General features: G+C 44.2%; 2 protein-coding genes across 2 annotated transcripts in view; both read left to right on the forward strand.

The window, feature by feature from the left end:
* Window positions 1–14993, forward strand: part of LOC144108426 (ATP-dependent RNA helicase DHX30-like) — a 187877-nt gene that overhangs the window by 137501 nt on the left and 35383 nt on the right. The window lies entirely within an intron of this gene.
* The window catches only part of LOC144107530 (uncharacterized), a 29305-nt gene continuing 16401 nt past the window's right edge, over window positions 2090–14993 (forward strand). Inside the window, exons 1-4 of the mRNA XM_077640581.1 lie at window positions 2090–2223; window positions 2324–2421; window positions 13340–13619; window positions 14701–14873. Of these exons, the coding sequence (XP_077496707.1) occupies window positions 2136–2223; window positions 2324–2421; window positions 13340–13619; window positions 14701–14744 (510 nt within the window). The 5' untranslated portion in view covers window positions 2090–2135 and the 3' untranslated portion in view covers window positions 14745–14873. The remainder of the gene's footprint in view (window positions 2224–2323; window positions 2422–13339; window positions 13620–14700; window positions 14874–14993) is intronic.

Raw genomic sequence — 14993 nt, forward strand, 5'->3', positions numbered from 1 at the left:
GCTTGTTGAAATGACACAATATTACTTCCTTCTACTAGCTTGCCCAAAAGATGCACTTTGCACGTCACGGCATGCTTTCGGCCTCAGTGTCGAAAAACACTGCTCTCGCGACAGTAATTTCATTCGTCGCAGCATTTAGTGCACAGCACACGTAGCACACCCCGGTAAATCCAGGGAACTCATGCAGCGCCCAAGATTTCGAAGGAGGTGTGAGTCCACGCAGGTCGGCGACATTAAGAACTTTGTCCGTTGCGGCAACACCTTCGCATTCTTCGTTGCCCACTGCAACGTCCGCACCATGATATCTCTCTTGATCGCGGTCCGAACTTAACATCTGGTATCGCATGGCTCCTCTTGCTGCCGTCTTTTTCTTTGGAGCCTTGGAGTCGGAGTTGTCTTGCTCAAATGGGCGGGCAAGTTCGCAAGAAGGGTTGGAACTGCATTAGGGGCGAGCTTTGCAGTCCCCCTCGGGTATCTGACTTCCTTTACATCTATAACGTGGACATAATCCCTCAAAATGAGGTGCGGTTCAAAGTGGAATTCGCAAACTGCACAATCGGGGCCAAAAGGCCTGTCAAGCCTGCGCAGATTTCGCATGCCAAACAAGCCTTTGGGTTTCATCTTCGGGAACCTTGAAAAGAGATAACTTTCGCTCTTGGGCGGTTCTTGCGTACCCAGTTGTGAAGCCTGGCGCATAACAGTGGTTTAACCGCCGCTTGGGCGGCATCACCAAGACACTGACGCAGAATAAGGCACGAAAGAGGCGAGGTGCCGCGACGGAAGCAATGCTAAGCGATGCGCAGAAAGCAGGCGTTGTGCGCAGTAGCAGACGACGAGCGCGCTCGCTTCAAGTGCCAGCGACGACAGCGACGACAGCGCCGCCGCTACTTTCTCCGGAAGGAGGCACGCGGCGAACGGTGAGCCGGGCCTCCTCTCGAGCCACTGTACAGTATTGTGCGTTTTTATCGTGAAGACTTTCAAAAGTTTCCCCGCCTCAACCGCTGGCTCATTTGCGATGAAACTGCACACAGAGCTTGCGTATTATGGTAGCTTTTGTATCGTAGGAAGTTTGACAACGGTACTTACTTAGTTGAGCCGTGCATGATGCGAAAACATAATCGTCTACGTGGAGATCGGCAACCAAAACCCGCAGACGACGCTTTTTCGCTAAAAGGCGGCAGTGGCGCCATCTGTTTGCGGTAGCGTAAAGCGTCACGACAAGGCTAGGGTGGCTAGACTTCTAGCCACCCTAACAAGGCCGTCGAGGAGTGCTTTGCAAGGAGCGCGGGCCGTTTGAATATGCCGTTCCTGTCGTTTCGTCTGCTTCTACTGAAGCGCTTACAACATTTTCAACTAATTAAGCGTGAAAATATCAGAACAAATGATTTAACGAGGCTTTACCTTTAAAAGAATATTGTTTGCAATGCTCGCCTCGGCGGCCTTGTCGTGACGGTTTCCACTGCCCAAAACAGATGGCGCCACTACCGCCATTCAGCGAAATAGCGTCGTCTGCGGATTTTGGTTGCCGATCTCTACGTAGTCGATTACGTTTTCACATCATGCACAGCTCAACTAAGTAAGCACCGTTGTGAAACTTACTACGATACAAAAGTTACCATAATACGCATGCTCTGTGTGCATTTTCACGGCATGAGCCAGCGGTTGAGGCGGGGAAATTTTTTAAAGTGTTCACGATAAAAACGCACAACACTGTATATGTTCTAGTTCACTGTACCCTTGCTGTCAGCGTCGAGGTGGGCTAGGTGCCCATTTGATTGGAAGTGAAATCAGTGAGACGCTGTCGATGCCTCGCACTGATACGCTTAACATTCGGTGAGTGCTGACGCGGCGGTACTTCGGCGCAACTTGCTGTGCAGGAAACCACCGTGCGCAGAACGAAACCACGAAACTTACAGAACTTAGTAGTAGCTCTATGGCTCCGTCAGTCGGCTGCCGCTACTTTGTTATGGTCACGTGATAACCCCGGCCAAAAAAAAAAAATACAACGTGGTCACGCGGTTTCGCACATGGCGCGCGTGGTAGCTGTATATCAGGTCGCGTGTTGTACAGTTTGGGATGAACGTGTCCGCGTTCGGCTGTACTCTACTGCCTCACGTTCTTGCGGATGCCGGCTAATGCATAATACCGCTCGAACCATGTATTCGGACCACATGTGTCGCCCAGGCAAGAGTCCGAAGATTTCTGCCGCTGTCGTCGAAAGCGGTGCGGTTCATTAGCAACGTTCTAACCTTTGAAGCTAGCAGCGGCGTCACATCGGCGCCAATAGCGCTTATATTGTGTGTGGGTGTTGTCATTGTTTCAGGGACCACGAACCCTGCCAGCCTGCTCCAAGAATTCGATTCTGTGTCAATGAAAAGAAGCGGCGAAGGTCACAGCGTCACGACGCGCCGGTTTGCCAAGGTGAGTCGCGCTGGCGAATTCTGTTCGCTAAATTTTCGCAAATACCGCGCGAGTCGTGTTCAGTTTATCCTGAGCCATTTCCACGCTACAGAACAAGGGCCGCCTGCGTTCTCTCTATCACACACCGAGTGCCCACGGTTCAGAAACTGCTGCTCGAAAAACCAACCGCGGCCATAAATGCTGAGAGAACTTGCCACACAAAATGCATAGACCTTTTCTATAGTATCTGAAGTGAATTTTCTCTGTTTCAGTCGCTTGAAAAACTGATGCCACCGGGCTTTCTTGACTGATACGATCAAGAGCGCAGATTTCGTTAATTATCCTCTATATTGAAGCGGGTAGACGATGACAACGACATTGAGCGTGTTAACGAATGGACGAAGACGACAACGAAGTTCTGGCTGTGTTCTGAGTGCCGCTCGTAGCTGTTACTTCGTTTGTGTACATATAGCTGTAACTATATTCTTTCCCGCAACAATATTGAATTCTTTAGCAATTGTGATTTATTGAAAGTGTGTAGCTTTAATTGCCGTGTAACTTCGGCATCATTCTAGCATTCCTGTGTTGTTTATGATGTATAACGACTAGCTCAAGCAAGCCGCGGCACTGTTGCATCATTGATTTCCTTTGAATAACTCATGGCCGATTACATGCACTGTGCACACCCTGTAAACGCATTCTAAGTATCCTCCGGTCTCACTTCGTAATTGATGCAACAACACTCCTTTTATTATTTTCACTTCGTGTTTTGAATTTTCTTGGATGTGGTGATCTGTAGGGATTAATTCAACTCCAGCGCAGCATTGATTTGTTGTTACTTGTTTATGACATGCACCATGTAATAACATGCATTTTGGACGTCTTGATTGTGCCCAGCTTTTGACGTATTTATGGTTACATTGGTAGTGTAAATTTGCTTTGTCTGCAAGTCTTTATTTGACGAAGACACTGGTATTTATAACCTTAATTTACGTGACACAGTCCAGTTACAAAATACACATACACAAAGGCAAGACACAAGACAGCTCACTTAACTGGAACCATAACTTACAATGCAACATGTACTCTTTTGCTTGTAGAAGATAAAATCATTCATGAAACTTCAACATCAACACATGAACAAGTAATGTAGATACATACGTACAGGAAATTCATAGAGACAAAACACACGCTCGTAGCAAACAACATGCATATACATGAAGTTCAAAACTCAACACAGTCTTCCTTATGGCAAAAAAGAACTGTAATGTGTGGAAAACAAATCACACAGAAATGCACAAAGGAACTGTAATGCATAAAAGATGCACTCCCCCCCCCCCCCCCCCCCCCCCCCCCCCCAGGGTGTTTCTTGGAGCACTGTTTCAGGTCTCCATAGAACAGTTATGAGGTTCTGACATCGCTCCTAAATTCCCCATCAGGACATTTGGTCTAATGGGACCTCATATTGTGAAGGCAAACATATAGTTCACTTTTCCTAAGGACATTTCTACACTTAATGCATTCACTGCATCATTGGTCACCAGAGGTTCACATCATTTTTTTCTGCTGTATGGCCACTAGTACTCGGTCCCATGAAGCCTCATGTTAGAGAGATTTTATACTGAGATCCTCCTCCTTAGGCTTCACAATAAAATCTGCCACATAGCATGGATAAATGACATGACCTGCCTGTGACCCATGATCCAGTAGACATGTTAAGATGCATTTTCCACAATGGGTGCGACTGTGCAATGCCTACAAATGGTTCAAAGTGCCACCAAAGTTGAGTTTGGCTGTACCGTTGTGTGAAGCTGCACCACAGACACTTCCATTCATTCCTCAGTGAGAACACACTGCAGTGTCTTCAAACAGTGATGCTACCAGATTGCAACTAAAACCTAAAATACATCGAAATCGGTGTTTGAAAGTGACCTTAGCAGATTATGTTGACATCACAAGGGAAAATTTTTAGCTGGAACGAGGAAGTCATACTGCAAGATGCATGCATCTGGTGCATTGTGGCCTAATTTGTTTTTGTTTGTTTTCTTAGTAACGTATGTATTCATTGTTACTGTTGTGCAGTCCCTGATTGAAAGTGCACAGGTTGGTTTTGCATGAATGTGAATGTAATGAGAGAGGCAGACGCTGCTTGTTACAGAGGGTGTATTTTACCCTTTAGGCGCCTTTGCATAGTTGTGCGCATTGTGAATGCACAGGTTTTTCAGGGAGGGTGCCACAGCTTGCTGCAATTTCTTTGCTTCAGGGGAATCGAACTTTCTTAATATTTGCAACTGGGATGATTTTTCATGATTTATTTATTTATTTGGTCATACTGTTAACCCTTTATGAGGGTCATTACAGGGAGGGGACAAAAACAAATACATTTCATAAGCACTTCAATAAGCAATCACGAATCAGAATTCAAACTTTGTACTCCATTTCTCAAAAACATATTGGCACCTAGCTCAAATTGTTGCACGTTCGCACTCTCCACAACATCACTTGGCAGTTTGTTCCATAATTCGATAGCATTAGGAAAAAAGGAATACCTGTATACATCCGTACGTGCATTAATAGGTTGTAGTACCCTGCTGTGGTTTTTTCGGGAACCACGTTTTAGAGGCGCTTTCACATAATGTTCTTTATTTATTTTTAATGCTCCTTGCATTATCTGGAAAAAAAGTTTGAGTCGATGTTTTATCCTTCTAATTTCCAGCGTTTCCAGTTCACACTGCTGCATCATATCTGTAACCAAGTCAGTACGGCGATACTTGGAGCATATAAAACATGCTGAAATGCGCTGAATTCTTTCCGCCTTCTTGTTTAAGCATTTTTGGTGTGGGCTCCACACAGCATTCGCATATTCCAGAACTGGTCGTATAAACGTTTTATAGGCGACCAATTTAATTTCTTTAGTCGCATCTGGTAGTTTTCTCTTAAGAAAGCAGAGCTTTTGGTAAGCTCTTGAATAGATATTATCAGTGTGAAAACTCCAGTCTAGATTTTGCGTCACTGTCAACCCTAAGTATCGGAAACTCTGTACCTCGACCAAGGCATTTTCTCCTATATTATATTCAAATCTGATAAGGTTCTGTTTTTTACTTACGTGAGTGTATGTGGATTTTTTGAAGTTAATTACCATGCCGCAACTTTGGCACCATGAATTTAATGATTGTAGGCATCTATTTAGTTCAATCTGATCTTCAGCGCAGGCTAAACGCGAGTAAATTAAGCAGTCATCGGCAAACAGTTTAATTTTTACGGGCGGAACAACGTTAGAAGGAATATCATTAATATACAATAAAAACAATAGCTGGCCTAAAACAGACCCCTGCGGCACTCCTGACACAACTGCACACTTCCCCGACTCACTGTTATCGATTCTAACCTTTTGGTAACGATTCATTAAATATGCCTGAATCCACAATACTATAGTTTCACTAATTCCTAGGCTTCTCAATTTGGAAAGTAATTTATGATGTACAACTTTATCAAATGCCTTCGCAAAGTCTATACACACAATATCTATCTGTTGGCATTCATCTATAGCTTTACAAAGGTCATGTACAGTTTCGATTAACTGTGTCACGGTCGAAAGGCCAGATCGGAAACCGTGCTGAACTGGGCATAATAAATCGTTTTTTTTAAAATACAGAATATGTTTTGCTATTGCATGCTCTAGGACTTTATTTACAACACACAGAAGTCAGCGAGAGTGGTCTATAATTGTTTGCACATAGCCTATTGCCACCTTTAAATATCGGAATGACGGTGGCAGCGCGCCAGTCCTGAGGTGCTGAATGATCTCGCAAAGATTTTTCAAATAAAAGCTGCAAATAATACGACATCCATTCAGCGTACCGTCGTCGAAGAAATGCCGTCGGTATTTCATCTGGGCCACACGATTTTTTTGCGTCCAACGTAAGCAAATGCTGGAACACGCCCTCCCTTTTAATGCCTAGGTCTTCCATTGGGTATTGTATTGCGCAGTCTAAAGGATCATCGTCTGCATCACATCCATCCTTGGTAAAAACTGATTGGAAGAAATGATTAAGTACGTTTGCAATATCTTTTTTTTCTTTCACGACTACGTCGCCATCCACTATCTGTTCTATTGCATTCTTTCTATCTGTGAAGTATCGCCAAAACTTTTGTGGCGAGCATTTGAGGAAGTTTGTAAGCGTTTTATTGAAGAACGTTTTCTTCGACTCCAGCAAAGCACATTTTAACATTTGTTTGGTTATTGAAAGCTCTATTGCCCTGCTTTTTTTCTTCCTTAGTCTTTTTATCTTACGCTTAAGGTGTATGATGTGCCTAGTTATCCATGGATTTCTTTGCTTTGATTTCTTTATACGTGTGGGTACAAAATGATCTATGCAGTATTTGATTATCCCTTTAAGACGGTTCCATAGTTCTACACTTTCGCGGTTGGATGCTATTTCAAATTCATTAAACTGTTCTTCCAAAACGTCTAGGATGGACGTGTCATTCGCACGGCCATAATCCTTAACATGCATCACGACATATGCTTGCTTACAGATTCTTGTGTGCAGCGGTACATTCAAGCAAACCATCTTATGATCCGATAAACCATTTTCAACTGATACAGTATAGTCAGGTATTCTACCGGATATGAAAACCAAGTCCAACAATGACTGGGACTTTGGTGTAACTCTTGTGAAGTCTTTAACTATTTGCTTAAGGTTATGTGAAAACATAATCTGCATCATTTTATTGGCGCTTCTTATTTCTACATTACCCGCTGATAGACTTTCCCAATCAATATGCGGCAAATTAAAGTCACCAGCCATTATTAGTCTTGTGTTTTCATTTACATGGGAGCTAAGGAATTCATTCAAGCTATCCAAAAATTCTGGCGGGGTGGCTGGTGGTCTATACACAGTCCTTAATGTATACCACATGTCTGCACAGCTGATCTTGCACCAAACCGTTTCAGGGAGACTGCAATCAAGAGCGACTGCGTTTATAGTGCTTTTCACAACTATAGCCGCGCCACCACCTCTAGAATCCCTGTTGCATCTAAACACCTTGTAGTCAGGAGGAAAAATACTACTGTCACTAATTGCACTATGGAACCATGTCTCAGTCAACATCAATACATCAGGGTTTTGAGAAATTAGAAGATACTCTAAATCACTTACTTTATTTGCGATACTGCGGGCGTTTACAAGTAGAATTCTGAGCTATGACCGAGAAGAATCGCTATCCGTGTCAGAAGCCTTCTCTGAAGTTTTCAACTGAATCAATGCCTGGCTAACAGTATTTCCCCTCTTTTTGAATCGAAGAACCTTATCTTGCTCTGTATCACGATCCCAGACGTAGATATGATTGTTGATCTTAAGCTTGTCATGTACCAGTTTTACCTTGTTGCCGTTTGCTCGTTCCTTTTCACTGCTTTGGCATAGTTTTTTTCGTACTTCTGCAGTTTCCTTAGCGTAGTCTTGACTTATGCTTATCGAGCTGCCTTTCAGCTTGCCACAGTTTTGCATCACAGACTGTTTTTCCCGTGAATCATAAAAATGCATGATTACCGGCCGATTACTACCGTCTTTTTTCTTGCCAATACGATGAATTTTGTCGATCGAGTTCACTTGTACTTCCAAGGTTCCTTTGAATACATTCTCAATAACAGCTTGTTTCAGGTCGCTGTCTGATTCACCCTTGTCCTCATCGATACCAAAAACCAAGAGGTTATTGGATCGGCTTCTATTTTCATATTCTACCAACTTATCCGCCTGATGACGAACAAGGGATTCTAGGCTTTGTACTCGCTTGTTCAATTCTGCAATCACGGTAAGTGTAGCAGTCATTTTTTCGCATTTCTCTTTCATTCCGGTCATTTCAGCTCTTAATGCATCCATTTTAGCATCTGATGAAGCCTGATTATCAATGATTATCAACATTTTTGCGGTTTTGGGCCCAGGATTTTCTTCAGCATCTCCTGAAACCAACAGTGTCAACACCATAGACCAAGAGTCAACCAAAAAATTAGGTAGCTGCGAGGGCACGGCAGGGCTAACAAAAAGCGGTTATCGCTTCTAAAAGTAGTAGCATTAGGCAAATAACGAACCTGCAACAGCAGTAACGTCCGCTTAGACATGTTGTCGCTAGGCCAGGTGCCGTGCCCTCTGAAGCCTCCCTTGCTGCGTGGCTCTTTTTGTAACCGGTCCACTGATGACGTCACTGTCGTCGACGAAAGACGATCCACGAGCCGGATGCCATCAATCCCAAACTCTTGATAAGGCGTAAAGAAAAGCGATGCCTCGTCCGGACTGCAGACCGATGTAGCGTTCACGAAAATCCATGGTAAAACCTGCAACAGCAGTAACGTCCGCTTAGACATGTCGCTAGGCCAGGTGCCGTGCCCTCTGAAGCCTCCCTCGCTGCGTGGCTCCTTTTTTTTTTGCGAGTGAACACAGTAAATAATATTTCTCTAAACAGTGATCCTGGTGACATGTCCTTTGCCATTTTCCCGCAGATATTTTTTTCGGCTGTAATATATTTTTCCTGCTTTTCTAGCATCATGTGTCAATTTAATAAAGAATGTAATCCTGTGGTCCGCCAATTACTCGTTTGACAGATCCGGGTGTCTCAACGTTACGATTTCTATCTAGTGTAACTCTGGACGGAATTTAATACATGCCTCCAAAGGAGTAGCTATTTTGCGTTTTGCATTGCTAACCTAGTTGGCATTCTTAAGACTGGCATTGAGTCTTTAGACACAAAAAAACGTTTTCTGAAAGAGGATTGGCAAGTGGTGCCTGAAAGGGTTTATGGCAGAACTGGAAAGGCTATTGCAAGTGGCTGAAGATCGACATCTTGCTGTTTGTCGTCTCTTAATTTTTTAGCAACTGAAATTGCTAGGAGAGGTTTAAGGGTTGGTAAATTCTTGTTGTGCTGTTCATACTGCTTGCCTGGCATGGCTTTGTCATTGCACAGAGAACTTTCTAAACCTTGACAGAGCAGCAAAACCATTGGCTCAGTAGTTTGTGAAAAGGGTAATGTGCATCCTCTTCAGGACGTCTGTTGCGCAAAATGGAAATCGCCAGCTCCAGAAAAGTGCACACACATAACCCGAGCTTCACCTAGGTGAGGCTCATGTTATGTTGCTGCACCCAGTGAGGTTACTGCACCCACATTTAAATAGATTGTGTTTGATGGTTGTTTGAAATTTTTAGCTAGTTGTTTGTGTGGTTGTGGACACTGACTGCTTTCTGGATGAATACTTACATGTGTACTAATATGCATGAACTGTCAGTATTCTTCAGAAATTTTCAGGTGATGCGGTTCAGGTTAAGACACTACTGTACTGTCTTGCAGGTGGTTTATCAAAATGGAAGACTGAAATCTCGGTCTCTTGGCCGCAACATCTGACTGTTGATGCTCTGTCATCATTGAAGAAGGAGTCTCTAGCGGATGCAAGGGCTCGTATGTGTGATGTTCTGTGAGAGCAACTTCTGAGAGAGCAACTTCATTTCCAGCACCAAATTTGATGCTCTGGCCATTCTTCTAAGAAAGGGGAGGCAGTGTAAGGTGTTGGTTGTTAGTGGTCTTGTGCGGGGCCAATCCTGCATTGTGTATGTATGTGGCCCCCTCAAAAGTGGTAGCGAGGGTGTCTGGGAAGCCATTGCATTTAGTATGTCTACTGGGGTAGCCATTAGTATTGAGTTTGCATGTGGCTGAACATACCACCTTCTTCACTAGTGAGGAGTTGAAGAGTAGGTACGAAGCTCTTGGAAGATAGCTGACTTCTTTGTGGCATCCCATCCTCACTTAAGAATCTCTGAGTCAGTTAACGAGGGTCATAGATGTGTGCCTTGCCAAACCTGAGCAGATGGAATTCAAATTTTGATTCAGAGTGTTCCGAAGCGGTGGTTGAGTGGTTATGGCGCTCGGCTGTTGGCCGAAAGACGCGGGTTCGATCCTGGCCGCGGCGGTCGAATTTCGATGAAGGCGAAATTCTAGAGGTCCGTGTACTGTGCGATGTCAGTGCACGTTAAAGAACTCCAGGTGGTTGAAATTTCCGGAGCCCTTCACTACGGTGTCTCGCATAGCCTGAGCCGCTTTGGGACGTTAAACCCCCATAAATGATGATTCAGAGTGCCCTGTAACAGCAGACCTTGTATTTTCAGTTTGCTTTGATGCTGTTGCAAACAGTGCAGCATCTGTATCACAGTTGATTACTCAAAAATATAAGATCTACAGTAGATCCCAAGAATCCACTATTCAAGATGTTTTCCCTTAATGTATTTTTTTAAGCAGCTAGCAAACAAAAGAGCTAACGTAATTTTAATCCCAAGAAAGCTCATGTGTGACTAAAAACTGCCAACTAAAAGCACTTTCATGGGCTCACAGATACTTCCTGTCTGTTTCAGTATAAGCTTAACCTCGTTGGCTGGAAACTATTTACAGACTAAATATCAATGAAGACTTCTTAGTTTCGTTGCCAGTGAACTACAAGTTTAAAGTTTTGAATTACGATCTATAGACCTCTCATTTGCAGAAAGAGGTCTGTTTCATCCTCATTTGCAAAGTACCTTGTACGCAAACGTTTCCTTGTAACAGTGGTTTTAAAGTGTTTGTGGCACTGCCTCTTCTAATCATCCTTTTATAAACATTGGTCCATGTAGGCACTCACGATCTTTCTGGGTCCATTTCCCGCATTGGTGGCTATGCTTCGATTGAGGCAAAACGCAAAAAGGTGCCTTTGTGTATTGCGATGTCTGCGCAAGTTGGAGAACCCGAGGTGGTCTAAATTAATCCAGAGCCCTTCACTACTGCGTCCCTCATAGACAATGTGCTGCTGCTTTGAGATGTTAAATCTCATGGTTTACAATTCATTCCGGAACTTTTGTACATACTTCGCAAGTACCATATTACCTAAGTAGACTTATACCCCAGTCACATGGGACTTCTTTTCGGCCTTTGCCGTAAAGTTGTCTTATTGCACTAAAGGAGGAAAACCGAAAAGGAGCACTGACGCTGCTACACGGCAAATCAAAAGGAGCTAGAACGCGGCCTCCGTGAATGCCAAAAGTCACCGCTGTGTGTGAAGCGGCGCTAGAAACATTATGAAATTAAAGCAGACGGTAGCACTTCAGCTAAGAGTGCTTTCATTTAAGTTGGAAAAAGTAGCTAACACGATAATAAACGAGCGTTCTGACGGTGAGAAACGAATATTTTGAAACAGTTTCGTTTTTTTTTTCATCGTTCTTGGTCCGACCACGGTAGGCGCACTTTTCCGTTCGGCTCCTCGTCGTGTTCGAGAAGCGTGCTTTGTTGCTTGTGTCTTTGTGCACACAAGCAAACTCAAAACACGCACACAACAAAGAGCAAACGAAGAAAAAACTGCAAAGCAAGATGCGCAAGCACGTGTGTGTCGATGCGGCTGCTCAAAAGCGTTCAAGTCTTTTCTTAGCAGTGTGGATGTCTTTAGTCATAGCCTCCTCTACGGTTAACTGCACTGTAATGCAATATTAACCATTAAATAAGATAAATTAGGTATTTTTTACGTTTCTAAAACTAAAAATTGCGTCAATTTTTTATTCTTTGAGCTCGCTAGCTGGCGCTGCCGTCAGGGTTGCTCCTTTAAGCAACTTTAAGGCCGCTGATGGCCGCCTTTATTGCTACAGACCTTTATTGCAAAGGTCTCAACGCTTTGCCATGTAGATGCGCGTGACGCGCCTTTGGGGCAAAGGACCTTAATTTCTAAGGCCTTACAAGTGCCCGCTTGAGAGGGTACCCAACTCAAAAAGCCTTCACCAACAAGTCAAGGTACTTTGAGTGTGTTTGTATGGTCTCCATTATAACATGGTCATGAACATTTGGCACCATGGTTCTAGCTGTGTAGCACACGAAAAAATTGGGCTCTTTCGTTTGTGAGCTTCCTCCTTAAAAAGATTTTTTCCTCTGCGCCAAGGAATGAGTCATATAATTGTGAATGAACGAATTTTTGTATGATGCTAAAGGGAATTTCTAGGAGGATAAGCACGGAAGGTGTTAGTGCACTGCTCCACAGATTCCAACTGAAGTAGAAAGCAATGTTAACAATTGCAAAACTCAATACCTTTTGTCTCCAAAAATTGCGCTCACTCTTGGGACTAAATTATTGATGGCAGGTTTGAGTGTACAAACTCAGTGCTTCAGGTAGATGAGTCTTTAAGAAATGCTTTCTTAGGAGCTGCAACATATAGACTTTACTTTGGCTAAATTATTTCTGCAGGGCCATATGCTACTGTGCTTCCTATTGCAAACGTGTCCGTGGTTATCCTTGGTAACAAGGTAATCGGGTGGGTATGTTTGTAATGTGGATAGTCTGCATTGCAGGATTGTTTTGGCCGAGCTTGTAAGCAGTTGCTGAACGAATTGCTGACAAACTTTTTGAAGAAGGCAGAACAGGAGGTGGCTCCCCAAAAATGACAGTATGCACTCTTGTCATCAAGCAGACTGACTTGTCTCTGTTCAAAAGTGGAGGAATGTTAATTTTCACTCCCTTTCCAGCTTCCTCCCACCCACAAGCTGGGTGTCATTGCAGGGGGGACTTGCGGTGGACTGTTCCATCTCTTCGTTTTGGAAATCATTGATGTCCGCTTACAAATGTAGCATCAAAATCATAGCATGCAATATTGCACTTTGTATGTACACCTCCGGTCATATGTCTTTTGTCTATATGGCTTGCTTTTGGGTTGCACAGCAAGAGCAGATGCGGCAGCCCGGAAGACTCGGAAGGTCGTGAAAAGTGAGGACAACTGTTCTTCTCACCTAGCAGAAGTATATTCAAAGGGTGCCAATAGTACAGCTTTACTTTGGTGATAAGTAAATCCAAAAGAAGAATCAAATCCGACCAAGGCAGTATGGGATGGCAGATTTAGATATGGACTGGATGTGTAGACACTGCTGCCTTTCGGTCTGTTCTCAGGATCTGGGAGTTTTCAACACCGCTGGCTCTGCACAACAGCTGCTGAAAAGGCCGGGTGTAGCTGCTCCCGACATCAAGGGTTCAACTCAACAGCTCAAGCAAAACCAGGAAAGAAGAGATGCTGGGGATTTCACGCAGCAGTTGATGTCTGGTCAGGCAAATGACATGATGGCCAGGGCTTCTGAAATGGAGCTGCAAAAAAGCCCAGCTGAAGCTTCCAAGGCAGCTGGGACCATGGTCAAGAGTGGCGTCGTCGTGCCTTCTCCTGTTCTGCATCAGAGTGAGTCGCTAACGCTTTGTTCCTTTCTCTGTGCCGAGGCTGAGCAGTTTCGCGTGGTTCCTGGAGAGCCGTGCTGCGCATGCGCGGGGGGCAGTGACATCACACGGCGCACAGCTGGCGCGCCGCCGCCGCTCATGCCTCGCACGCCTCTCCGGTCTGCGCATCTTCTGGAAACCGCACCACGTGACTGGTCACGTGACCAACCGCGTGACCAATCATGTGACCAGCCACGGCGCCACGTCACCGGCAGCTGCTCCGCGCTATGTGACCGACCACGTGGCCAACTGCGTGATCAACCCCTCCTGCACACTCACTCAATAAAAAAAACCCTGTGTCGAGGCTGGGGATCGTACCAGGGCCTTTGGCATTTGAGGCGGAGGTGCTACCACTCCGTCACGACAGCTCCAGGTTTAACAGTGAATAAGGACGCATGTAGTGAATGAGCGCCTTTCATATATTAACTCTTCCAAACCAGATGTCGCCGCGCTTATGCTACGTTTATCCTGGCTTAACAGAGCTAGGCCATCATCAATTTTTCTTGGCATTTTGTTATAGTCCATCCTCACTAATTTGCACAAGCAGCTCTCGTCACCTATTCTGTCTCGGAATGTTTTCTAGAAATTAAATTTTTTAGCTTTACAGCTTGTTGGTATGGCTGTTGTTGTGCAAAGTGGGCATATCCTTTTAGACTGCACTCATCATTTAAATTCAAGGAAGGGTTTTTCCACCTTAACAGTATATTTAGACCTAATTAAAGCTAGTTTTGTAATGTGAAAAAATTAACTGCTATTTTTTGGCGATCATGTACACAGTTGTGTACAAAGTGCTGCAGTGGTTAGAAATTGCAGCATTAAAGACATTAGGATTTTTATGTAATTACTCGAGGATCCACGCTGTCGTAACTTTTTATTAGTACGTTTTTCATGAGTCATAAATTTTTTATCCTAGAAACTTCCTCACTAATGTTCAGCCCTGATGCCTTATAGCTTCAGCACGTAAATATTGATGACTCCAATTCAAAGGTGCACAAACATTCTTCCAACTTCTTTGCTAATTCATGTGATTGCTTTTACATTTTCAGTACCTGACACGAATGGAAAACCTCTCAGTGCACGTGCCAAGTGAGGAGAGACTTAGCGCCTGGACTGAGAAGCGAGAATTGGGTCGAGCCAAGTGTGTGGTACACAACATCTGTGTGCATCCTGAAAGGCGATGAGGCGCTCTTGCCTTCATACACGGCGGTTCTGTCACAGAGTAAGTTCCATGTGTGCATGGCTCCATTCTTTCAGTTCAGGGCACAGGTCTTCAAAATATGTTTTTGGATGGAATGGTGGGATGCTATTGGGCCTGAAATTATTGTAGGGAAGGCCTCAT

The sequence above is a fragment of the Amblyomma americanum genome, chromosome 10, assembly GCF_052857255.1.
Source record: "Amblyomma americanum isolate KBUSLIRL-KWMA chromosome 10, ASM5285725v1, whole genome shotgun sequence".
In the NCBI taxonomy this organism is placed as follows: domain Eukaryota; kingdom Metazoa; phylum Arthropoda; class Arachnida; order Ixodida; family Ixodidae; genus Amblyomma; species Amblyomma americanum.